This window comes from Ranitomeya imitator, chromosome 6, assembly GCF_032444005.1.
Source record: "Ranitomeya imitator isolate aRanImi1 chromosome 6, aRanImi1.pri, whole genome shotgun sequence".
In the NCBI taxonomy this organism is placed as follows: domain Eukaryota; kingdom Metazoa; phylum Chordata; class Amphibia; order Anura; family Dendrobatidae; genus Ranitomeya; species Ranitomeya imitator.
Window position 1 is genome coordinate 338,662,949 of NC_091287.1, and position 27,016 is coordinate 338,689,964.

Here is a 27,016-nt window from a genome sequence, read left to right on the forward strand (position 1 = left end):
TGTAATCGCAGCAAAAAGTGGCGCAACAAAGTATTAAGTTAAAGGGGCAAAATAATAATGCACGCCCCACTTTTCAGTTTTTGAATTTAAAAAAAAATTAACTTCGTTCAACTTCACAATTGTGTTCCACTTGTTGTTGATTCTTCATCAAAAATTTACATTTGGCTTCTTTATGTTTGAAGCATGATATGTGGGAAAAGGTTGAAAAGTTCCAGGGGGCTGAATACTTTCGCAAGGCACTGTACATCAATGCCAAAAAGAAAAAAATAAATGGTATCAACCCCTTTAAAAGAAGAAAATAACAAAATGATTACAGAGGATAAAGAAAAGGTATATTAAACAGGCGCTTTTCATCTCTGTTCACCAATGAACTGTCTGTTACAGGGATCATTCAACAAGGCAAAAATCAAAATTCACAACCTGATATAACTAGTTTAACACAAAAAGAAGTACCGTACATCTCGTACGTCTGAGCAATTTAAACATTGACAAATCCCCCCGACCCAGATGGCAATCATCCAGGGATACTGTGGAATTGAATAATTCAATAATTGACAGACCAGTTTGATCTCATATTCTTAGACACTCTTGTAACAGAGGTGGTACCACAGGACTGGATGATTTTAGGGTGTATAAAAAGACAGATAAAATCCCGTGATCCCAACGTATTATTACCCCTTTATAAATCACTTATGATGACACGTCTAGAATATGGGATCCAGTTTTGGGCTCCTCATTTTAAAAAGGATATTCAGAAGTTAGAGTTGGGTTCAACGACGGGCAACTAGATTATTACAGGGAATGGAAAGGCTCTCATATGATGAGAGGTTGAAAAAGTTGGCCTTGCTTAGATTAGTAAAAAGACACCTCAGAGGAAATCTTATGTATAAATATATGTATGGCCAGTACAAAAGACTGACACGTGACATATTCCTTCCAAAGACCATACTGAGGACTGAGGGCGCTCATTATGGGTGGAGGAAAGGCGATTCCGACAGCTAAACAGGAAAGGGTTCTTTACAGTTAGAGCAGTCAGACTGTGGAATACCCGACAACAAGAGGTAGTAATGGCAAACACTATAACAGCTTTTAAAAAAGGGCTGGATGATTTCCTTGATACACATAACATTGAGGGTTATAGTTAAATTAGTGACGAAATGTACAATTGGTGGAGAAAGGTTGAACTTGATGGACCAAGGTCTTTTTTCATGTAACTATGTAACTAGCTGTGACAAATTCCTAAGTTTGCCATCGTTGACATTTTATGAGAATGACGGATGTCTTAAACAATTACAAAGGCTGCACAAATAACTAAGGACAAAGCCAAGTAGTTTTAGTAATTTATTATAAATCTTTATACCTTTTCTCTAACGTTCAGATTTTGAAATAAGACACCACTAGAAACAAATTAACAGTACAAACTTTGACCTGGTTAGTAAAAACATCAGTCATGTATTTCCCTGTGACTATATTTCAGGTACAGGAAGCTAGTATACACCTTTTAAATGAGATTATGACCATCAATCTATCCCAACAAACGCCTGCAAAAGTAAAATATACAATGAAATGCCAGATAACTCTCATAAAACCAAAATCTCCCTGATCAGTCCAGATTTCAATTTCAGAATACATTTAAATGTAAAATCCTTGTACAGTGCTTACCTGAGACCGTACAGGCACAGATATAATATTGGGAAGTCGGTCTTTCTCATGAGCTGCTGTTTTAATTTTTTTATAACCTAAATTCCTCTTAAAATGTAAATATGTCTGTAAAATGAGCAAATGTGTGTCGTACAATAATGAAATAAAGGGTATCTGCACCTTGAGGACCACTTTACACTACGGGGATGTCATTGACATACAACGTTGAGTAAATCTGTAATTACATTGCGTTACTTATTCTGTGTGGATCACTTGTATTTTTTGTCTCATCACCAATGCATTGTATGGACAAAAGTTTTGGGACGCCTACACATTACAAGTAAAGGAACTTTTCCTCCAGTCTCAATCAATAGGCATTAAAGGGGTTGTCCATCTTTTGTATACATGTTTTCTTTCTTCCTTAAATATGTGCAATGGGGACTAAAAAAAAACATTTTTACAATTGGCTGTCATGACAGTTTTAATAATATAAGGAGGTTGGCCACGTTATGGTTATTTACACAGACGTGTTGGGGACATAATTTTGTGTATATTACTATTATATACGGTAAGTATGGTGGGTTCTCCTCCTGCTCTTTCCAGTCCATACAATGGCTGCTGGTGGAGGCACGTGTGACCAGACCTGTCCCTCAGCCTTGTCCAACTGAAAACCTCACAGGAGAAAACTGCGTTTCTATTGGAGGAGACTGTAGGACAGGTCTGGTCACATGTTCCTTCGCTTCCAGCCATTTTGTGGAGCAGAGAGCTGTGCAGTCACAAGAGTAGGAGAAGATGCTCATCAGCCACAATATTGATGAGTTGCAGCCAACAAGCGGCCACTGAATGTCAACAACAATGTCATGTCACCCTCCGGGGACAGCGGCGACGTCATCGCTTTGGGAGGTTAGTATCTGCTGCTTTTATTATATAATAGGGTTCTATATTGATTAAACAGTATTGTCAATTAGTTTCTTCTTCAATGGAACTAGGATGATAGACCCTGAAAAACAACTCCACAGCATTGTCCCTTCAACAAACTGAACAGCGGTCACAACAAAGCCTGGTAGGCAACGTTTCCCTGTCACTCGCCAAACATAAACTCATTCAACAGATTGCCAGATAAAGGGTGGGTGATTCATCATGCCACACAACTCATTTCTACTGCTCCGTGGCCCAGTAGCGGCGTGCTTTCTACCACTCTATCCAAATCTTAACATTGTGCTTGGTGATGTAAGGCAGCTGCCCAGCCATGAAAACCCATGTATTGAAGCACCTGGTGCACGTTTTTTATGCTGATGTTAATGGTAGAGGAGGCTTGGGACTCTGCAGAGACCTGGCTTTACTCCTGACTACAAACCTCCGTGCTTGGCGGCCCTACTCTATAAGGTTATATGGACTATCGCGGTTCCTAAACTCTTCCACTTTTTAATAATATCACTCACAGTTGATTGTAGAATGTTTAGGAGGGAAGCCATTTTGTGAACTGATTTGTTACAACAGCGTTATCCTATTACAGGCCAACGCTGGTATCCGTCAGCTCTTTACAATGAGCCACTCTTTTCCTAATGTTAGTAAAGGCGCCTGCATGGTGAGAGGCCGGATTGTTATACACGTGGCAAGGGGACTGAATGACAAACCTGAATTCGGAGGTGTATATGTGCTATTATATATCTTGGCTATGCCAGAGCGACAGTAAATTTCTCTTATATCATGTTACTGTAGTGTTCGGTGTAAACCGAAATCTGCGTACAGATAGTAAGTCAATGAGGGATATAGGCTCTGAAGCCTTCAGAATTGTGATTGCAGCTCCGGAGTATGATCCAGGCTATAACCCAGGAACAGTGTAAAACAACGTATTTACTGAGTATATGTAGATATAGTCTATGTGTAAGATGTAAAATGTGTTCACCCAAATCTATTTAAGCTGTAAACATTTACATTCTCGGTTTTGGTCAAATCCATTTTCCTGCAATATCCATTTAGTTTCCCTATGACGTCAGTTTATCTGCATTTTGAGCTAAAATTAAAAGGAGCACCATTTTTGAGGGCACCGCTGGAAATATTTTTAGGGTTATCCTGGTCCGCTTTATCACGACTGAAAATTGTGTCTTGGTCGCTGTCAAGCTCAGACTCAGAAACCATGAGGCTGGAGTTATGTTCTGTGCTCCTGTGCTTTATACCTGCGAAAAAGGAACGGGTGTCAGTGGCGATAATGTCTGCATATAATAATAACCCAAACATACAATTTGTGGAGATGTCCTCCATCAGTAGAGATCTCAGATGGCACCAGGAACCATACTTACATATGATTAAATAAAATTCTCCAAGACAAGTGCACGGTTTTACCCAACCATGCGATATGTAGTGGTCACAGCTCCTCTATGAACGTGTGTACTCTGTTTTGACATGTAAATGCGCCATATTTCAGTAGTTTTCTTACTCACCATACTTCGGTCTTAATGCCATTCTTTCTTGCTCATCAAAATTATCCAGGATGGTGTACTTTGTTTTTTTCCGTATTTTTGTCCTTTTGCGGCTAAAAAGTATAAAATATTAGATGTGTACATCATAAAACAAAACATAGGTCATATTCATATTCAGACCCTGACTCAGTAAGACTGGCATTGTACATGAGTCTCAATGAATGGGGATGTGGTGGGTAAGAGGAGCATGCCTCTTATGAAGCCTGACAGCTGGTACATGTTGCCCTATTCACAGGTAGCACATGTCAGACACTGACTGTGTGATTTCAGCCATGCATGGCTGAAATCATACAGTCAGTGTCTGATACATGCTGCTAGTGGACTGGGTACTTATATACCCTGTCAGGTTTCCTTTAACCAAGCAGGCACATCTTAGTGTGACTTGCAAGAAATCTTACTCTAGTCGGGGACTGGAGTAACATTTGTGGTGTGCTGTAATCCACAACTGATCATGAATTAGACAGTCTGGCTTTGCCCTCTTTCTCCCCAGCTCCGTCCACTTTTGCAAAGTTGGCTGAAAACACTAAAAACCGCAAAATTTTGCACAATAATGTGTTGTGCTAAAATGTTGCACACTTTTAGGTTGTTTTATGCCAGATTTCGACTATAAACACCTTAATGAATCGGGTCCTTATAGCGTCTTGAAAAAATTTTAGAATTGAGAGTCCTCAGTGGTTGATACCTTAACATAGTAACATAGTAACATAGTTAGTAAGGCCGAAAAAAGACATTTGTCCATCCAGTTCAGCCTATATTCCATCATAATAAATCCCCAGATCTACGTCCTTCTACAGAACCTAATAATTGTATGATACAATATTGTTCTGCTCCAGGAAGACATCCAGGCCTCTCTTGAACCCCTCGACTGAGTTCGCCATCACCACCTCCTCAGGCAAGCAATTCCAGATTCTCACTGCCCTAACAGTAAAGAATCCTCTTCTATGTTGGTGGAAAAACCTTCTCTCCTCCAGACGCAAAGAATGCCCCCTTGTGCCCGTCACCTTCCTTGGTATAAACAGATCCTCAGCGAGATATTTGTATTGTCCCCTTATATACTTATACATGGTTATTAGATCGCCCCTCAGTCGTCTTTTTTCTAGACTAAATAATCCTAATTTCGCTAATCTATCTGGGTATTGTAGTTCTCCCATCCCCTTTATTAATTTTGTTGCCCTCCTTTGTACTCTCTCTAGTTCCATTATATCCTTCATGAGCACCGGTGCCCAAAACTGGACACAGTACTCCATGTGCGGTCTAACTAGGGATTTGTACAGAGGCAGTATAATGCTCTCATCATGTGTATCCAGACCTCTTTTAATGCACCCCATGATCCTGTTTGCCTTGGCAGCTGCTGCCTGGCACTGGCTGCTCCAGGTAAGTTTATCATTAACTAGGATCCCCAAGTCCTTCTCCCTGTCAGATTTACCCAGTGGTTTCCCGTTCAGTGTGTAATGGTGATATTGATTCCTTCTTCCCATGTGTATATCCTTACATTTATCATTGTTAAACCTCATCTGCCACCTTTCAGCCCAAGTTTCCAACTTATCCAGATCCATCTGTAGCAGAATACTATCTTCTCTTGTATTAACTGCTTTACATAGTTTTGTATCATCTGCAAATATCGATATTTTACTGTGTAAACCTTCTACCAGATAATTAATGAATATGCTGAAGAGAACAGGTCCCAATACCGACCCCTGCGGTACCCCACTGGTCACAGCGACCCAGTTAGAGACTATACCATTTATAACCACCCTCTGCTTTTTATCACTAAGCCAGTTACTAACCCATTTACACACATTTTCCCCCAGACCAAGCATTCTCATTTTGTGTACCAACCTCTTGTGCGGCACGGTATCAAACGCTTTGGAAAAATCGAGATATACCACGTCCAATGACTCACCGTGGTCCAGCCTATAGCTTACCTCTTCATAAAAACTGATTAGATTGGTTTGACAGGAGCGATTTCTCATAAACACATGCTGATATGGAGTTAAACAGTTATTCTCATTGAGATAATCCAGAATAACATCCCTCAGAAACCCTTCAAATATTTTACCAACAATAGAGGTTAGACTTACTGGCCTATAATTTCCAGGTTCACTTTTAGAGCCCTTTTTGAATATTGGCACCACATTTGCTATGCGCCAGTCCTGCGGAACAGATCCTGTCGCTATAAAGTCCCTAAAAATAAGAAATAATGGTTTATCTATTACATTACTTAGTTCTCTTAGTACTCGTGGGTGTATGCCATCCGGACCCGGAGATTTATCTATTTTAATCTTATTTAGCCGATTTCGCACCTCTTCTTGAGTTAGATTGGTGACCCTTAATATAGGGTTTTCATTGTTTCTTGGGATTTCACCTAGCATTTCATTTTCCACCGTGAATACCGTGGAGAAGAAGGTGTTTAATATGTTAGCTTTTTCCTCGTCATCTACAACCATTCTTTCCTCACTATTTTTTAAGGGGCCTACATTTTCAGTTTTTATTCTTTTACTATTGATATAGTTGAAGAACAGTTTGGGATTAGTTTTACTCTCCTTAGCAATGTGCTTCTCTGTTTCCTTTTTGGCAGCTTTAATTAGTTTTTTAGATAAAGTATTTTTCTCCCTATAGTTTTTTAAAGCTTCAATGGTGCCATCCTGCTTTAGTAGTGCAAATGCTTTCTTTTTACTGTTAATTGCCTGTCTTACTTCTTTGTTTAGCCACATTGGGTTTTTCCTATTTCTAGTCCTTTTATTCCCACAAAGGTATAAACCGCTTACACTGCCTATTTAGGATGTTCTTAAACATTTCCCATTTATTATCTGTATTCTTATTTCTGAGGATATTGTCCCAGTCTACCAGATTAAGGGCATCTCTAAGCTGGTCAAACTTTGCCTTCCTAAAGTTCAGTGTTTTTGTGACTCCCTGACAAGTCCCCCTAGTGAAAGACAGGTGAAACTGTACAATATTGTGGTCGCTATTTCCTAGATGCCCAACCACCTGCAGATTTGTTATTCTGTCAGGTCTATTAGATAGTATTAGGTCTAAAAGTGCTGCTCCTTATAATGGCTAACTGAAAAGATGGTAACCGTTAGCCATTAAAAGGTATCAACCACTGAGGACTCTCAATTCTAAATATTTTTCTATCTCCTGGCTAACACGGTACCAATATATATATCTTTCTTGTATAGAGTCTTGGTAATTTTTTTCCGACAGATATTTTACAGAAGTGTCCAAATTATTTATGTTGACGGATGGAAAAATCTCATTCACATATTTTAGTTTTACAACGTGCTGCATTTTCTTTGGATTTTTGTGGCAATATTTTCACCATTTTGTGAAGCTGAAGATAAGCAAAACATACTTAAAACGTATTACAATATACAGTATATACACACAAAAAAGGTATAAAGAAAATGGAGTCTCGTTCATTATTTCATTCATACTGTTTACCTTTTGTAGCAACACATGCAGACCCATGTCAGTCCCATCAGGAAGGCAACCAAGGCAAATGTTAAGACAATTATGTAAAGAATACTCCACTCTGGAAAACAAGATGCTTGGGTCACTTGAGATGCTATTACGTCAATGATTTATTTTATTAAATTGAGTTTTCAATATTAAAAGAAAATGCTGATTGAATGATTGTCACTTCTATGAAAACCCAATAGTACAATGGCTACCAGTTGTTTTACGACGGCCCGTAGTCTGTAAGAAAACCTGTTAACTGTTATAGAAAAACATTGCTAATAAGAGTAATTCTAAGGGTATGTGTGTTATGATAGGCAATTCAGTAACACAATGTACATAGCGATCAGAGCACATACAGTGATCTGACAATAACCCAAAATAATAGAACGAGCTCTGAGACGTGGAAACTCTGTAGACCGCAATTCCTGATCCTCTCCAAACACAACTAGAGGCAGCTGTGGATTGCGCCTAACGCTCCCTATGCAACTCGGCACAGCCTGAGAAACTAACTAGCCTGAAGATAGAAAAATAAGCCTACCTTGCCTCAGAGAAATACCCCAAAGGAAAAGGCAGCCCCCCACATATAATGACTGTGAGTAAGATGAAAAGACAAACGTAGGGATGAAATAGATTCAGCAAAGTGAGGCCCGATATTCTAGACAGAACGAGGATAGGAAAGATAACTTTGCGGTCTACACAAAACCCTAAAGAAAACCACGCAAAGGGGGCAAAAAGACCCTCCGTACCGAACTAACGGCACGGAGGTACACCCTTTGCGTCCCAGAGCTTCCAGCAAAACAAATAGACAAGCTGGACAGAAAAAATAGCAACAAATAGCAAAGAAGCACTTAGCTATGCAGAGCAGCAGGCCACAGGAATGATCCAGAGAAACACAAGTCCAACACTGGAACATTGACAGGAAGCATGGATCACAGCATCAGGTGGAGTTAAGTAGAGAAGCAGCTAACGACCTTCACCAGATCACCTGAGGGAGGAAACTCAGAAGCTGCAGTACCACTTTCCTCCACAAACAGAAGCTCCCAGAGAGAATCAGCCGAAGTACCACTTGTGACCACAGGAGTGAACTCTGCCACAGAATTCACAACAGTACCCCCCCCTTGAGGAGGGGTCACCGAACCCTCACCAGAGCCCCCAGGCCGACCAGGATGATCCACATGAAAGGCACGAACAAGATCGGGAGCATGGACATCAGAGGCAAAAACCCAGGAATTATCTTCCTGAGCATAACCCTTCCATTTAACCAGATACTGGAGTTTCCGTCTTGAAACACGAGAATCCAAAATCTTCTCCACAATATACTCCAATTCCCCCTCCACCAAAACCGGGGCAGGAGGCTCAACAGATGGGACCATAGGTGCCAAGTATCTCCGCAACAATGACCTATGGAATACGTTATGTATGGAAAAGAATCTGGAAGGGTCAGACGAAAAGACACAGGATTAAGAACCTCAGAAATCCTATACGGACCAATGAAACGAGGTTTAAACTTAGGAGAGGAAACCTTCATAGGAATATGACGAGAAGATAACCAAACCAGATCCCCAACACGAAGTCGGGGACCCACACGGCGTCTGCGATTAGCAAAAAGTTGAGCCTTCTCCTGGGACAAGGTCAAATTGTCCACTACATGAGTCCAAATCTGCTGCAACCTGTCCACCACAATATCCACACCAGGACAGTCCGAAGACTCAACCTGTCCTGAAGAGAAACGAGGATGGAACCCAGAATTGCAGAAAAACGGCGAAACCAAGGTAGCCGAGCTGGCCCGATTATTAAGGGCGAACTCAGCCAAAGGCAAAAAGGACACCCAGTCATCCTGATCAGCAGAAACAAAGCATCTCAGATATGTTTCCAAGGTCTGATTGGTTCGTTCGGTCTGGCCATTAGTCTGAGGATGGAAAGCCGAGGAAAAAGACAAGTCAATGCCCATCCTACCACAAAATGCTCGCCAAAACCTCGAAACAAACTGGGAACCTCTGTCAGAAACAATATTCTCTGGAATGCCATGCAAACGAACCACATGCTGGAAGAACAAAGGCACCAAATCAGAGGAGGAAGGCAATTTAGACAAGGGTACCAGATGGACCATCTTAGAAAAGCGATCACAGACCACCCAAATGACTGACATCTTTTGAGAAACGGGAAGGTCAGAAACAAAATCCATAGAGATATGTGTCCAAGGCCTCTTCGGGACCGGCAAGGGCAAAAGCAACCCACTGGCACGAGAACAGCAGGGCTTAGCCCGAGCACAAATCCCACAGGACTGCACAAAAGTACGCACATCCCGCGACAGAGACGGCCACCAAAAGGATCTAGCCACTAACTCTCTGGTACCAAAGATTCCAGGATGACCAGCCAACACCGAACAATGAAGTTCAGAGATAACTCTATTCGTCCACCTATCAGGGACAAACAGTTTCTCCGCTGGGCAACGATCAGGTTTATTAGCCTGAAATTTTTGCAGCACCCGCCGCAAATCAGGGGAGATGGCAGACACAATTACTCCTTCCTTGAGGATACCCGCCAGCTCAGATAAACCCGGAGAGTCGGGCACAAAACTCCTAGACAGAGCATCCGCCTTCACATTTTTAGAGCCCGGAAGGTACGAAATCACAAAGTCAAAACGGGCAAAAAACAACGACCAACGAGCTTGTCTAGGATTCAAGCGCTTGGCAGACTCGAGATAAGTCAAGTTCTTATGATCAGTCAATACCACCACGCGATGCTTAGCTCCTTCAAGCCAATGACGCCACTCCTCGAATGCCCACTTCATGGCCAGCAACTCTCGGTTGCCCACATCATAATTTCGCTCAGCAGGCGAAAACTTCCTGGAAAAGAAAGCGCATGGTTTCATCACTGAGCAACCAGAACCTCTCTGCGACAAAACAGCCCCTGCTCCAATCTCAGAAGCATCAACCTCGACCTGGAACGGAAGAGAAACATCTGGTTGACACAACACAGGGGCAGAAGAAAAACGACGCTTCAACTCTTGAAAAGCTTCCACAGCAGCAGAAGACCAATTGACCAAATCAGCACCCTTCTTGGTCAAATCGGTCAATGGTTTGGCAACACTAGAAAAATTGCAGATGAAGCGACGATAAAAATTAGCAAAGCCCAGGAACTTTTGCAGACTTTTCAGAGATGTCGGCTGAGTCCAATCATGGATGGCTTGGACCTTAACCGGATCCATCTCGATAGTAGAAGGGGAAAAGATGAACCCCAAAAATGAAAGCTTCTGCACACCAAAGAGACACTTTGATCCCTTCACAAACAAAGAATTAGCACGCAGGACCTGAAAAACCGTTCTGACCTGCTTCACATGAGACTCCCAATCATCCGAGAAGATCAAAATGTCATCCAAGTACACAATCAGGAATTTATCCAGGTACTCACGGAAGATGTCATGCATAAAGGATTGAAACACTGATGGAGCATTGGCAAGTCCGAACGGCATCACTAGATACTCAAAATGACCCTCGGGCGTATTAAATGCAGTTTTCCATTCATCGCCTTGCCTGATTCTCACCAGATTATACGCACCACGAAGATCTATCTTAGTGAACCAACTAGCCCCCTTAATCCGAGCAAACAAATCAGATAACAATGGCAAGGGGTACTGAAATTTAACAGTGATCTTATTAAGAAGGCAGTAATCTATACACGGTCTCAGCGAACCATCCTTCTTGGCTACAAAAAAGAACCCTGCTCCTAATGGCGACGATGACGGGCGAATATGCCCCTTCTCCAGGGATTCCTTCACATAACTGAGCATAGCGGTGTGCTCAGGCACGGATAAATTAAACAGTCGACCTTTTGGGAATTTACTACCAGGAATCAAATTGATAGCACAATCACAAACCCTATGCAGAGGTAGGGCATCGGACTTGGGCTCATCAAATACATCCCGGTAATCAGACAAGAACTCTGGAACCTCAGAAGGGGTGGATGACGAAATTGACAGAAATGGAACATCACCATGTACCCCCTGACAACCCCAGCTGGACACCAACATGGAATTCCAATCCAATACTGGATTATGGGCTTGTAGCCATGGCAACCCCAACACGACCACATCATGCAGATTATGCAACACCAGAAAGCGAATAACCTCCTGATGTGCAGGAGCCATGCACATGGTCAGCTGGGTCCAGTATTGAGGCTTATTCTTGGCCAAAGGTGTAGCATCAATTCCTCTCAATGGAATAGGACACTGCAAGGGCTCCAATAAAAACCCACAACGTTTAGCATAATCCAAGTCCATCAAATTCAGGGCAGTGCCTGAATCCACAAACGCCATGACAGAATACGACGACAAGGAGCATATCAAGGTAACGGACAGAAGAAATTTTGATTGTACAGTACCAATGGCGGCAGACCTAGCGAACCGCTTAGTGCGCTTAGGACAATCAGAGATAGCATGAGTGGAATCACCACAGTAGAAACACAGCCCATTCAGACGTCTGTGTTCTTGCCGTTCAACTCTGGTCATAGTCCTATCGCACTGCATAGGCTCAGGTTTAATCTCAGGTAATACCGCCAAATGGTACACAGATTTACGCTCACGCAAGCGTCGACCGATCTGAATGGCCAAAGACATAGACTCATTCAAACCAGCGGGCATAGGAAATCCCACCATGACATCCTTAATGGCTTCAGAGAGACCCTTTCTGAAAATGGCTGCAAGCGCAGATTCATTCCATTGAGTGAGCACGGACCATTTTCTAAATTTCTGGCAATATAGCTCTATCTCATCCTGAGCCTGACAAAGAGCCAGCAAATTTTTTTCTGTCTGATCTACTGAATTAGGCTCATCGTACAGCAATCCAAGCGCCAGGAAAAACGCATCAATATCACTCAATGCAGGATCTCCTGACGCAAGAGAAAATGCCCAGTCCTGAGGGTCGCCACGCAAAAAAGAAATGACGATCCTAACCTGTTGTGCTGGGTCACCAGAGGAGCGAGGTTTCAAAGCCAGAAACCGTTTACAATTATTCTTGAAACTCAGAAATTTAGTTCTATCTCCAAAAAACAAATCTGGAATAGGAATTCTCGGTTCTAACAAAGAATTCTGAACCACAAAATTTTGAATATCTTGAACTCTTGCCGTGAGCTGATCTACACATGAAGACAGACCTTTAATGTCCATTGTAACACCTGTGTCCTGAACCACCCAAATGTCTAGGGGAAAAAAAAGACAAATCACAGTGCAAAGGAAAAAAAATGGTCTCAGAACTTCTTTTTTCCCTCTATTGAGAATCATTAGTAGTTTTGGCTTCCTGTACTGTTATGATAGGCAATTCAGTAACACAATGTACATAGCGATCAGAGCACATACAGTGATCTGACAATAACCCAAAATAATAGAACGAGCTCTGAGACGTGGAAACTCTGTAGACCGCAATTCCTGATCCTCTCCAAACACAACTAGAGGCAGCTGTGGATTGCGCCTAACGCTCCCTATGCAACTCGGCACAGCCTGAGAAACTAACTAGCCTGAAGATAGAAAAATAAGCCTACCTTGCCTCAGAGAAATACCCCAAAGGAAAAGGCAGCCCCCCACATATAATGACTGTGAGTAAGATGAAAAGACAAACGTAGGGATGAAATAGATTCAGCAAAGTGAGGCCCGATATTCTAGACAGAACGAGGATAGGAAAGATAACTTTGCGGTCTACACAAAACCCTAAAGAAAACCACGCAAAGGGGGCAAAAAGACCCTCCGTACCGAACTAACGGCACGGAGGTACACCCTTTGCGTCCCAGAGCTTCCAGCAAAACAAATAGACAAGCTGGACAGAAAAAATAGCAACAAATAGCAAAGAAGCACTTAGCTATGCAGAGCAGCAGGCCACAGGAATGATCCAGAGAAACACAAGTCCAACACTGGAACATTGACAGGAAGCATGGATCACAGCATCAGGTGGAGTTAAGTAGAGAAGCAGCTAACGACCTCACCAGATCACCTGAGGGAGGAAACTCAGAAGCTGCAGTACCACTTTCCTCCACAAACGGAAGCTCCCAGAGAGAATCAGCCGAAGTACCACTTGTGACCACAGGAGTGAACTCTGCCACAGAATTCACAACATATGTGCACATGTTAAATGGAATCTGTCACCAGGATTTTACTACCTCAACTGAGAGCAATATGAAGTAGGCAAAGAGACCCTGAATCCACTGATGTATCATTTAGATTACTGGGTGCTGCGGTTCTGACACAATCACAGTTTTGAGATTTAGCAATTCAGCAGAGCTGAGAAAGCTAACCCCGCACACACCAGGCTCTGTATGTACAGTGTCTAATGACAGTGAGCTGCTTATCACAGGAGGGGGCGGAGTCAGACCAGTGCCTTCTAGTCACAGCATTGATAATCGGCTGGTGATAAAACCTTCACTGTAAGTAAACAGCACAAAGCCTGATAAGCGACACATCATTTAAATCTGTGTTTTAACCCCTAAATCATGCTGTCCTCAGATTACATAGAAAAACCTACAGATTCCCTTTAGGTATTTGCTGCAGACATTTGTAATGCAAATACTGAAGGTTTTGGCAGGAAAAATGCAGTATGAAATATGCGCGTTGCGATGTTTTTGATGCATTTTTTTATGCGTTTTTCCCTATTCATTAGAATAGGTGAAAAATGCTGCAGAAACGCTGAAAGAATTGGCATGCTGCATCTTTCATCTGCCGTGCACAGAGGCAAAAATACATTGTGAAAAGTTGTTCTCTTCTCTGTGACAATTATTTTTTTTTTTACTGGGGTGGGGCTAGTGACAATGATTTGAATCGGCAGTGACTTTTTTATTCAATTTATTTTTTCCTGTTTTTAATTTGTCTAGTATTTATTTTTCATTGACTTCACATATTGTGCCTTCCATAAAAGGTCAGAAAAGATATTTTTTTTATCTGATTTGTTCTGCAACTATGGAAATTCAGCCTCCTGACTCCTAGGATCTTGCAGCTCCTGCTCTCAAGTGATCACAGGACCGCTGGGTCCAGAGGAGGAAGCACCATTAGGCCGGCTTCACACTCAGCGTATGAAAATACGGTCCGTATATTACGGCCGTAATACGCTGAAAAGTCCCGAAAATAGTGGTCCGTAGCTCCTCCGTAGGCAGGGTGTGTCAGCGTTTTTTGCGCATGGCATCCTCCGTATATAATCCGTATGGCATCCGTACTGCGTGGTTTTCTCGCAGGCTTGCAAAACCAACATACCGCTATAGAAGTGATCCATGTGTCCCAAAAAAAAAAATATATATATATATATACTGTCTATATATATATTTCTTGCGCAGTACGGTGTCAGTAGACACATATATGTATATATATTAATATTTTTTCCAGCGCTATACAGCTTGCAAGCCGGTAATTCAATTGGATTGGGCGTTAAATAAAATATTACAACAACCTTTGTTTTTATTTCATTAAAATAATTTTAAATAATGTGTTTGTGTTTTATTTAACCCTTTACTACAATTGGATTAATAATGGATAGGTGTCATAATTGACGCCTCTCCATTATTAATTAGGCTTAATGTCACCTTACAATAGCAAGGTGGCATTAACCCTTCATTACCCCATATCCCACCGCTACACGGGAATGGGAAGAGAGTGGCCAAGTGCCAGAATAGGCGCATCTTCCAGATGTGCCTTTTCTGGGGTGGCTGGGGGCAGATATTTTTAGCCAGGGGGGGGGCAATAACCATGGACCCTCTCCAGGCTATTAATATCTGCCCTCAGTCACTGGCTTTACTACTCTGGCGGAGAAAATTGTGCGGGAGCCCACGCCAATTTTTTCCGCCATTTAACCCTTTAATTTAGTAGATAGAACGGCCAAATCTTGCAGATACACACTACTGACATTAGTAGTGTGGAATCTGCAAAAAAAATGGAGAGAAGACATGGTTTACTGTATGTAAACCATGTCTCAAATCATGTCGGGTTTTAGGAAGGAGAAAGAAAAAGCCGGTAATTGAATTACCGGCTTTCAAGCTGTATAGCGCTGGAATAAATATTAATATATATACATATATGTGTCTCACTGACATATATATATATATATATATATATATATATATATATACATATATACCTATTCTATGTGTACACATTTATTCTACCTATTGGACTGGAAGCTGTCAGTGTGATTTTACTGTACACCGCAATGAATTGCCGGCTTTTCTCTCTAACAGCGCTGCGTATTTCTCGCAAGTCACACTGCTTGTCCGTGTGTAATCCGTATTTTTCAGGCTTCCATAGACTTTCATTGGCGTATTTCTTGCGCAGTACGGTGACAAACGCAGCATGCTGCGATTTTGTACGGCCGTAGAAAGCCGTATAATACTGATCAGTAAAATACGGCAGATAGGAGCAGGGGCATAGAGAATAATTGTGCCGTATAAGTGTGAAGCCGGCCTTAGTCTTTCCTATATTCTGTATACACAGCTGTTCTAAACTGTGTACACAGAAATCGGGAAGGCAGATATGGTGGCAAACCGTTTCTCCCCTCTCTTTGGGGAGTCAGACTGTGTCTGACAGCGCCTTCCTGCTGACTCCTCTGCTCTAGAACATGGACCACCAAACATTTATCTGGATGTGTGATCATAAAGTAGTTAATGCCAAATCTAAGTAAAACTGCTGATGACTTAGGGTACCGTCACACAGTGGCACTTTTGTCGCTACGACGGTACGATCCGTGACGTTCCAGCGATATCCATACGATATCGCTGTGTCTGACGCGCAGCAGCGATCAGGGATCCTGCTGAGAATCGTACATCGTAGCAGATCATTTGGAACATTCTTTCATCGCTGGATCTCCCGCTGTCATCGCTAGATCGGTGTGTGTGTGACACCGATCTAGCGATGCGTTCGCTTGTAACCAGGGTAAACATCGGGTTACTAAGCGCAGGACCGTGCTCAGTAACCCGATGTTTACCCTGGTTACCAGCGTAAGTGTAAAAAAAAAAAAAACAGTACATACTTACATTCCGGTGTCCGTCAGGTCCCTTGCCGTCTGCTTCCCGCACTCACTGACTGCCGGCCGTAAAGTGAAAGCAGAGCACAGCGGTGACGTCACCGCTGTGCTGTGCTTTCACTTTACGGCCGGCGCTCAGTCAGTGCGGGAAGCAGACGGCAAGGGACAGACACCGGAATGTAAGTATGTACTGTTTGGTTTTTTTTACGCTGGTAACCAGGGTAAACATCGGGTTACTAAGCGCGGTCCTGCGCTTAGTAACCCGATGTTTACCCTGGTTACCCGGGGACCTCGGCATCATTGGTCGCTGGAGATCTGTCTGTGTGACAGCTCTCCAGCGACCACACTATGACTTACCAACGATCACGGCCAGGTCGTATCGCTGGTCGTGATCGTTGGTAAATCGTATAGTGTGACGGTACCCTAAATCCTAAAAACTTTAGAAATGTTATGAGAATTTTAGGATAATAGTGTACTTATTTGCCTGGATCGGGGTGGTTCTCTCCACCCTCCCATCCCCCATTTTTTTTCCTTTTCCTTACTTCACACTTTCATTTCTCCCCCTGTCTACTCTTCTCTTGTCATTTTTTCTTCATGCCTGAAGTTCTACGCTCTTCTCTTCGCTCTCCTTCTCCTTCCTATGTTAATATGAACATTGGAAAAAACGAGGTCATAATGTGGATTCTTGTTCATGTTACAGATGTTTGGGAAAATATGTCTAATCTATGGCTTTATTTTTTATATTTGCTGTGTTTTTGTTTAGTTTCAAAATAAAAAAAAAAAGTTTTTAAAAAGTGTACTTATTGGCTCAGTAGATGGTTTGCATTCAGCTATGCATATTGTACGTGAACTACATGCAGTGGGGAAAATAAGTACAGGTATTTGATACACTGCTGATTTTGCAAGTTTTCCCATCTACAAACAATGGAGAGGTCTGTAACTTTTATTGTAGGTACACTTCAACTGTGAGAGACAGAATCTAAAAATAAAAAATAAAATAAAAAAAACAGAAAATCACATTGTATGAATTTTAAATAATTAAATTGCATTTTATTGCATGAAATAAGTATTTGATCATCTACCAACCAGCAAGAAGTCTGGCTCTCACAGACCTGTTAGTTTTTCTCTAAGAAGCCCTCCTACTCTGCACTAATTGCCTGTATTAATTGCATCTCTTTGAACTCCTTACCTACATATAAAAGACACCTGGCCACACACTCAATAAATCACACTCCAACCTCTCCACCATGGCCAAGACCAAAGTGGTGTCTACGGACACCAGGGACAAAAATGTAGACCTTCACAAGACTGGAATGGGCTACAAGTCAATAGAGAAGGCAACAACTGTTGGCACAATTATTAGAAAATAGAGGAAACACAAGATGACTGGCAATCATCCCCGGTCTGGGGCTCCATGCAAGATGTTGCATCGTGGTTTAAGGATGATTCTGAGAAAAGTCAGGAATCATCCCAGAACTACATGGGAGGCCCTGGTCAATAACCTGAAAAGAGCTGGGACAACAGCCTCAAACATTACCATTAGTAACACACTACGCCGTCATCAATATCCTGCAGGGCAAGTACAGTCCCCTTGTTCATGCCAGCAAATGACCAGACCCGTTTGAAGTTTTCCAATGACCATCTGCATGATTCAGAGGAGGCATGGGAGAAGGTAATGTGGTCAAATAAGAACAAAATAGAACTTTTTGGTATCAACTCCACTCAATGTATTTGTAGGAAGAATAAGGATGAGAACAACCCCAAGAACACCGTCCCAACCATGAAGCATGGTGGGGGAAACTTCATACTTTAGGGGTGCTTTTTTGCTATGGGAACCGGATGACTGCACCTTATTGAAGGGAGGATGGATGGGGTCATGTATCGCAAGATTTTGGCCATCAACCTCTTTCGCTCAGTAAGAGAATTGAAGATGGAGCGTGGTTGGGTTTTCCAGCATGAAAATGACCCAGAAAACACAGTCAGGGAAACAAAAGGAGTGGATCCATAACAAGAATTTCATTGTCCTGGAGTGGCCTAGCCAGTCTCCAGACCTGAACACAATAGAAAATCTTTGGAGAGAGCTGAAACTCAATGTTGCCCAATGACAGCCCTGAAACCTGAAAAATCTGGAGAAGATCTGTATGGAGGAGTGGGCCAAAATCCCTGCTGCAGTGTGTGCAAACTTGGTCAAGAACTACAGGAAATGTCTGAGCTCTGTAATTGCAAACAAAGGTTTCTGTACGAAATATTAAGTTCTGCTTTTTATTTTATGAAATACTTATTTCATGCAATAAAATGCAAAACTAATTATGTAAAAATCATACAATCTGATTTTCCGGATTTTTTTTTAGAAACTATCTCACAGTTGAGGTGTACAACCCCTGGCAAAAATTATGGAATCACCGGCCTTGGAGGATGTTCATTCAGTTGTTTAATTTTGTAGAAAAAAAGCAGATCACAGACATGGCACAAAACTAAAGTCATTTCAAATGGCAACTTTCTGGCTTGAAGAAACACTAAAAGAAATCAAGAACAAAAAATGTGGTAGTCAGTAATGGTTACTTTTTTAACCAAGCATAGGGGAAAAATTATGGAATCACTCAATTCTGAGGAAAAAAATATGGAATCATGAAAAATAAACAAACAAAAAAAACACTTCAAAACATCATTAGTATTTTGTTGCACCACCTCTGGCTTTTATAACAGCTTGCAGTCTCTGGCATGGACTTAATGAGTGTCAAACATTACTCTATATCAATCTGGCTCCAACTTTCTCTGATTGCTGTTGCCAGATCAGCTTTGCAGGTTGGAGCCTTGTCATGGAACATTTTCTTCAACTTCCACCAAAGATTTTCAATTGGATTGAGATCCGGACTATTTGGAGGCCATGAGATTGACCTTGTGTGTCTTTTTCAAGGAATGTTTTCACAGTTTTTGCTCTATGGCAGGATGCATTACCATCTTGAAAAATGATTTCATCATCCCCCAAACATCCTTTCAATTGATGGGATAAGAAAAGTGTCCAAAATATCAACATAAACTTGTGCATTTATTGAAGATGTAATGACAGCCATCTCCCCAGTGCCTTTACCTGACATGCAAACCCATATTATTATTGCCTGTGGAAATTTGCATGTTCTCTTCAGGCAGTCATCTTTATAAATCTCATTGGAATGGCACCAAACAAAAGTTCCAGCATCATCACCTTGCCCAATGCAGATTCGCGATTCATCACTAAATATGACTTTCATCCAGTCATCCTCAGTTCACGATTGCTTTTCCTTAGCCCATTGTAACCTTGTTTTTTTTTCTGTTTAGGTTTTAATGATGGCTTTCGTTTAGCTTTTCTGTATGTAAATCCCATTTCCTTTAGGCGGTTTCGTACAGTTCGGTCACAGACACTGACTCCAGTTTCCACCCATTTGTTCCTCATTTGTTTTGTTGTGCATTTCCTGTTTTTGGGGACATATTGCTTTAAATTTCCGGACATGACGCTTTGATGTCTTCCTTGGTCTACCAGTATGTTTGCCTTTAACAACCTTCCCATGTTGTTTGTATTTGGTCCAGATTTTAGACACAGCTGAATGTGAACAACCAACATCTTTTGCAACATTGGGTGATGATTTACACTCTTTTAACAGCTTGATAATCCTCTCCTTTGTTTTAACCCCTTCATGACCCAGCCTAGTTTGACCTTAAAGACCTTGCCGTTTTTTGCAATTCTGACCAGTGTCCCTTTATGAGGTAATAACTCAGGAACGCTTCAACGGATCCTAGCGGTTCTGAGATTGTTTTTTCGTGACATATTGGGCTTCATGTTAGTGGTAAATTTAGGTCAATAAATTCTGCGTTTATTTGTGATAAAAATTTTCACATTTTGAATTTTTATTCTGTTAAACCAGAGAGATATGTGACACAAAATAGTTAATAAATAACATTTCCCACATGTTTACTTTACATCAGCACAATTTTGGAAACAAAATTTTTTGTTGTTAGGAAGTTATAAGGGTTAAAATTTGACCAGCGATTTGTCATTTTTACAACGAAATTTACAAAACCATTTTTTTTAGGGACCACCTCACATTTGAAGTCAGTTTGAGGGGTCTATATGGCTGAAAATACCCAAAAGTGACACCATTCTAAAAACTGCACCCCTCAAGGTACTCAAAACCACATTCAAGAAGTTTATCAACCCTTCAGGTGCTTCACAGCAGCAGAAGCAACATGGAAGGAAAAAATGAACATTTAACTTTTTAGTCACAAAAATTATCTTTTAGCAACAATTTTTTTATTTTCCCAATGGTAAAAGGAGAAACTGAACCACGAAAGTTGTTGTGCAATTTGTCCTGAGTACGCTGATACCTCATATGTGGGGGTAAACCACTGTTTGGGCGCACGGCAGGGCTTGGAAGGGAAGGAGCGCCATTTGACTTTTTGAATCAAAAATTGGCTCCACTCTTTAGCGGACACCATGTCACGTTTGGAGAGCCCCCGTGTGCCTAAAAATTGGAGCTCCCCCACAAGTGACCCCATTTTGGAAACTAGACGCCCCAAGGAACTTATCTAGATGCATAGTGAGCACTTTGAACCCCCAGGTGCTTCACAAATTGATCAGTAAAAATGAAAAAGTACTTTTTTTTCACAAAAAAATTCTTTTAGCCTCAATTTTTTCATTTTCAAATGGGCAACAGGATAAAATGGATCCTAAAATGTGTTGGGCAATTTCTCCTGAGTACGCCGATACCTCATATGTGGGGGTAAACCACTGTTTGGGCACATGGTAAGGTTCGGAAGGGAAGGAGCGCCATTTGACTTTTTGAATGAAAAATTATTTCCATCGTTAGCGGACACCATGTCGCGTTTGGAGAGCTCCTGTGTGCCTAAACATTGGCGCTCCCCCACAAGTGACCCCATTTTGGAAACTAGACCCCCCAAGGAACTTATTTAGATGCCTAGTGAGCACTTTAAACCCTCAGGTGCTTCACAAATTGATCTGTAAAAATGAAAAAGTACTTTTTTTTTCACAAAAAAATTCTTTTCGCCTCAATTTTTTCATTTTCACATGGGCAGTAGGATAAAATGGATCATAAAATTTGTTGGGCAATTTCTCCCGAGTACGCCGATACCTCATATGTGGGGGTAAACCACTGTTTGGGCACACGGCAGGGCTCGGAAGGGAAGGCGCGCCATTTGACTTTTTGAATGGAAAATTAGCTCCAATTGTTAGCGGACACCATGTCGCGTTTGGAGAGCCCCTGTGTGCCTAAACATTGGAGATCCCCCAGAAATGATCCCATTTTGGAAACTAGACCCCCAAAGGAACTAATCTAGATGTGTGGTGAGGACTTTGAACCCCCAAGTGCTTCACAGAAGTTTATAACGCAGAGCCATGAAAATAAAAAAAAAAAATTATTTTCTCAAAAATGATCTTTTAGCCTGCAATTTTTTATTTTACAAAGGGTAACAGGAGAAATTTGACCCCAAAAGTTGTTGTCCAGTTTCTCCTGAGTACGCTGATACCCCATATGTGGGGGTAAACCACTGTTTGGGCACATGCCGGGGCTCGGAAGTGAAGTAGTGACATTTTGAAATGCAGACTTTGTTGGAATGCTCTGTGGGCGTCACGTTGCGTTTGCAGAGCCCCTGATGTGGCTTAACAGTAGAAACCCCCCACAAGTGACCCCATTTGGGAAACTAGACCCCGAAAGGAACTTATCTAGATGTGTGGTGAGCACTTTGAACCCCCAAGTGCTTCATAGAAGTTTATAATGCAGAGCCGTGAAAATAATAAATACGTTTTCTTTCCTCAAAAATAATTATTTAGCCCAGAATTTTTTAATTTTCCCAAGGGTAACAGGAGAAATTTGACCCCAATATTTGTTGTCCAGTTTCTCCTGAGTACGGTGATACCCCATATGTGGGGGTAAACTACTGTTTGGGCACATGCCAGGGCTCGGAATTGAAGTAGTAACGTTTTGAAATGCAGACTTTGATGGAATGCTCTGCGGGCGTCACGTTGCGTTTGCAGAGCCCCTGATGTGCCTAAACAGTAGAAACCCCCCACAAGTGACCCCATTTTGGAAACTAGACCCCGAAAGGAACTTATCTAGATGTGTGGTGAGCACTTTGAAACCCCAAGTGCTTCATAGAAGTTTATAATGCTGAGCCGTGAAAATAATAAATACGTTTTCTTTCCTCAAAAATAATTATTTAGCCCAGAATTTTTTATTTTCCCAAGGGTTACAGGAGAAATTGGACCCCAAAAGTTGTTGTCCAGTTTCTCCTGAGTACGCTGATACCCCATGTGTGGGGGTAAACCACTGTTTGGGCACACGTCGGGGCTCAGAAGGGAAGTAGTGACTTTTGAAATGCAGACTTTGATGGAATGGTCTGCGGGCGTCACATTGCGTTTGCAGAGCCCCTGGTGTGCCTAAACAGTAGAAACCCCCCACAAGTGACCCCATTTTAGAAACTAGACCCCCCAAGGAACTTATCTAGATATGTGGGGAGCACTTTGAACCCCCAAGTGCTTCACAGACGTTTACAACGCAGAGCCGTGAAAATAAAAAATCATTTTTCTTTCCTCAAAAATGATGTTTTAGCAAGCATTTCTTTATTTTCACAAGGGTAACAGGAGAAATTGGACCCCAGTAATTGTTGCGCAGTTTGTCCTGAGTATGCTGGTACCCGATATGTGGGGGTAAACCACTGTTTGGGTGCACGTCGGGGCTCGGAAGTGAGGGAGCACCATTTGACTTTTTGAATACAAGATTGGCTGGAATTAATGGTGGCGCCATGTTGCGTTTGGAGACCCCCTGATGTGCCTAAACAGTGGAAACCCCTCAATTCTAACTCCAACACACCCCTAACCCTTATCCCAACTGTAGCCGTAACCCTAATCACAACCCTAACCCCAACACACCCGTAACCCCAACACACCCCTAACCCTAACCACAACCCTAATTCCAACCCAACCCTAGCCCTAAGGCTACGTGCCAACGTTGCGGATTCGTATGAGATTTTTCAGCACCATTTTTGAAAAATCCGCGGGTAAAAGGCACTGCGTTTTACCTGCGGATTTACCGCGGATTTCCAGTGTTTTTTGTCCGGATTTCACCTGCGGATTCCTATTGAGGAACAGGTGTAAAACGCTGCGGAATCCGCACAAAGAATTGACATGCTGCGGAAAATACAACGCAGCGTTCCCGCGCGGTATTTTCCGCACCATGGGCACAGCGGATTTGGCTTTCCATATGTTTACATGGTACTGTAAACCTGATGGAACACTGCTGCGGATCCGCAGCGGCCAATCCGCACCGTGTGCACATAGCCTAATTCTAAAGGTATGTGCACACGCTGCGGAAAACGCTGCGGATCCGCAGCAGTTTCACATGAGTTTACAGTTCAATGCAAACCTATGGGAAACAAAAATCGCTGTACACATGCTGCGGAAAAACTGCACGGAAACGCAGCGGTTTACATTCCGCAGCATGTCATTTCTTTCTGCGGATTCCGCAGCGGTTTTACAACTGCTCAAATAGAAAATCGCTGTTGTAAAACCGCATTGAAATGCGCAGAAAAAACATGGTAAATCCGCAGCGGTTTAGCACTGCGGATTTATCAAATCCGCAGCGGAAAAATCCGCAGAGGAACAGAATACGTGTGCACATACCGAAACCCTAACCCTACCCCTAACCCTACCCCTAACCCTACCCCTACCCCTAACCCTACCCCTAACCCTACCCCTAACCCTAACCCTACCCCTAACCCTACCCCTAACCCTAGTTCTTACCCCAACCTTAGTGGAAAAAAAAAATATATATTTTTTTTATTGTCCCTACCTATGGGGGTGACAAAGGGGGGGGGTCATTTACTTTTTTTTTTTTATTTTGATCACTGAGATATAACCTATCTCAGTGATCAAAATTCACTCTGGAACGAATCTGCCGGCCGGCAGATTCGGCGGGCGCACTGCACATGCGCCCGCCATTTTGGAAGATGGCGGCGCCCAGGAAAGAAGACGGACGGTGTTGTGAATTCTGTGGCTGAATTCACTCCTGTGGTCACAAGTGGTACTGCAGCTTCTGAGCTTCCTCCCTCAGGTGTTCTGGTGAGCTCGTTAACTGCTTCATTACTTAACTCCGCCTGATGCTGCTATCCTTGCTCCTTGTCAATGTTTCAGTGTTGGATCTGAGCTTCTCCTGATTGTTCCTGTGACCTGCTGCTCTGTATAGCTAAGTGCTTTTTGCTTTTTTGTTGCTTTTTTTCTGTCCAGCTTGTCTTTTGTTTTGCTGGAAGCTCTGAGACGCAAAGGGTGTACCGCCGTGCCGTTAGTTCGGCACGGTGGTTTTTTTTTACCCCCTTTGCGTGGTTTTGCTTTAGGGTTTTTTGTAGACTGCAAAGTTCGCTTTACTGTCCTCGCTCTGTCCTAGAATATCGGGCCCCACTTTGCTGAATCTATTTCATCCCTACGTTTTGTCTTTTCATCTTACTCACAGTCATTATATTTGGGGGGCTGCCTTTTCCTTTGGGGAATTTCTCTGGGGCAAGTCAGGCCTATTTTGCTATCTTCAGGCTAGCTAGTTTCTTAGGCTGTGCCGAGTTGCCTAGGTAGTTGTTAGGCGCAATCCACAGCCGCTTTTAGTTGTGTTTAGGATAGGATCAGGTGTGCAGTCTACAGAGTTTCCACGTCTCAGAGCTCGTTCTTGTATTTTTGGGTATTTGTCAGATCACTGTGTGCGCTCTGATCGCTAAGCACACTGTGTTTCTGGATTGCCTTCATAACACCTGTCATTAGCAAACATAACAGTACAAGGAGCCAAACTAATGATTCTCAATAGAGGGAAAGAAAAAGTTCTGACATCATTTTTTTTTTTTTTTCTGCTCTGTGTTCACTTTTTTTTTTTCCCCTAGACATTTGGGTGATTCTGGACACAGGTGTGGACATGGATATTCAGGGTCTGTGCTCTTCAATGGATAATCTCGTTATAAATGTACAAAAAATTCAAGATACTATTGATCAGAAATCTATGTTAGAACCAAGAATTCCTATTCCTGATTTGTTTTTTGGAGATAGAAAAATAGGCCTGACTTGCCCCAGAGAAATTCCCCAAAGGAAAAGGCAGCCCCCCACATATAATGACTGTGAGTAAGATGAAAAGACAAAACGTAGGGATGAAATAGATTCAGCAAAGTGGGGCCCGATATTCTAGGACAGAGCGAGGACAGTAAAGCGAACTTTGCAGTCTACAAAAAACCCTAAAGCAAAACCACGCAAAGGGGGTAAAAAAAACCCACCGTGCCGAACTAACGGCACGGCGGTACACTCTTTGCGTCTCAGAGCTTCCAGCAAAACAAAAGACAAGCTGGACAGAAAAAAAGCAACAAAAAAGCAAAAAGCACTTAGCTATACAGAGCAGCAGGTCACAGGAACAATCAGGAGAAGCTCAGATCCAACACTGAAACATTGACAAGGAGCAAGGATAGCAGCATCAGGCGGAGTTAAGTAATGAAGCAGTTAACGAGCTCACCAGAACACCTGAGGGAGGAAGCTCAGAAGCTGCAGTACCACTTGTGACCACAGAAGTGAATTCAGCCACAGAATTCACAACAGGACGGTCCCCGGGAGGCCAGGTAAGTATAAGGGGGGGGGAGATCAGGGCATGGGGGGGGCGTCGGAGCACGGGGGGGGGTGGACCGGAACACGGGGGGTGGATTGGAGCACGGAGTGGGGGATCGCTGTGCGGGCGGGTGGATCGCTGTGCGGGGGGGGATCGCTGTGCGGGGGGGCGGATCGCTGTGCGGGGGGGGGATCGGAGTGCGGGGGGGTTTGATTGGAGCACGGGGGGTGTGATTGGAGCACGGGGGGAGCGGGCAGGAGGACGGGGGAGCGGAGCACAGGACCGAGGGGAGCAGACCGCAGATCGGGGGGCTGGGGGGGCGATCGGAGGAGTGGAGTGGGTGCACATTAGTGTGTCCAGCCATGGCCGATGATATTGCAGCATCGGCCATGGCTGGATTGTAATATTTCACCATTTTTTTAGGTGAAATATTACAAATCGCTCTGATTGGCAGTTTCACTTTCAACAGCCAATCAGAGCGATCGTAGCCACGAGGGGGTGAAGCCACCCCCCCTGGGCTAAACTACCACTCCCCCTGTCCCTGCAGATCGGGTGAAATGGGAGTTAACCCTTTCACCCGATCTGCAGGGACGCGATCTTTCCATGACGCATATGCTGCGTCATGAGTCGGAATGGCACCGACTTTCATGACGCAGCGTATGCGTCAAAGGTCGGGAAGGGGTTAATTGACATCTCTCTTGTTGGAACCATGATTCATGTCAGTCCACTTGGTGCAACAGCTCTCCAAGGTGTGATCACTCCATTTTAGATGCAGACTAAAGAGCACATCTAATTTGATGCAGGTGTTATTTTTGGGTAT

At 42.8% G+C, this 27,016-nt stretch overlaps 1 protein-coding gene across 3 annotated transcripts in view; it reads right to left on the reverse strand.

The window, feature by feature from the left end:
- Nucleotides 1–1,328: 1,328 nt before the first annotated feature.
- KIAA0319 (KIAA0319 ortholog) overlaps nt 1,329–27,016 on the reverse strand; it is a 101,699-nt gene continuing 76,011 nt past the window's right edge. For 2 of the 3 annotated variants that reach the window (XM_069730881.1, XM_069730882.1), the window contains 3 exons: nt 7,566–7,656; nt 4,086–4,177; nt 1,329–3,821 (listed from right to left, as the gene is read on the reverse strand). In XM_069730881.1, the coding sequence (XP_069586982.1) occupies nt 3,643–3,821; nt 4,086–4,177; nt 7,566–7,656 (362 nt within the window). In that variant the 3' untranslated portion in view covers nt 1,329–3,642. Of the gene's footprint in view, nt 3,822–4,085; nt 4,178–7,565; nt 8,569–27,016 lie in introns of all 3 variants that reach the window. The other variant, XR_011314074.1, reaches the window with a different exon arrangement.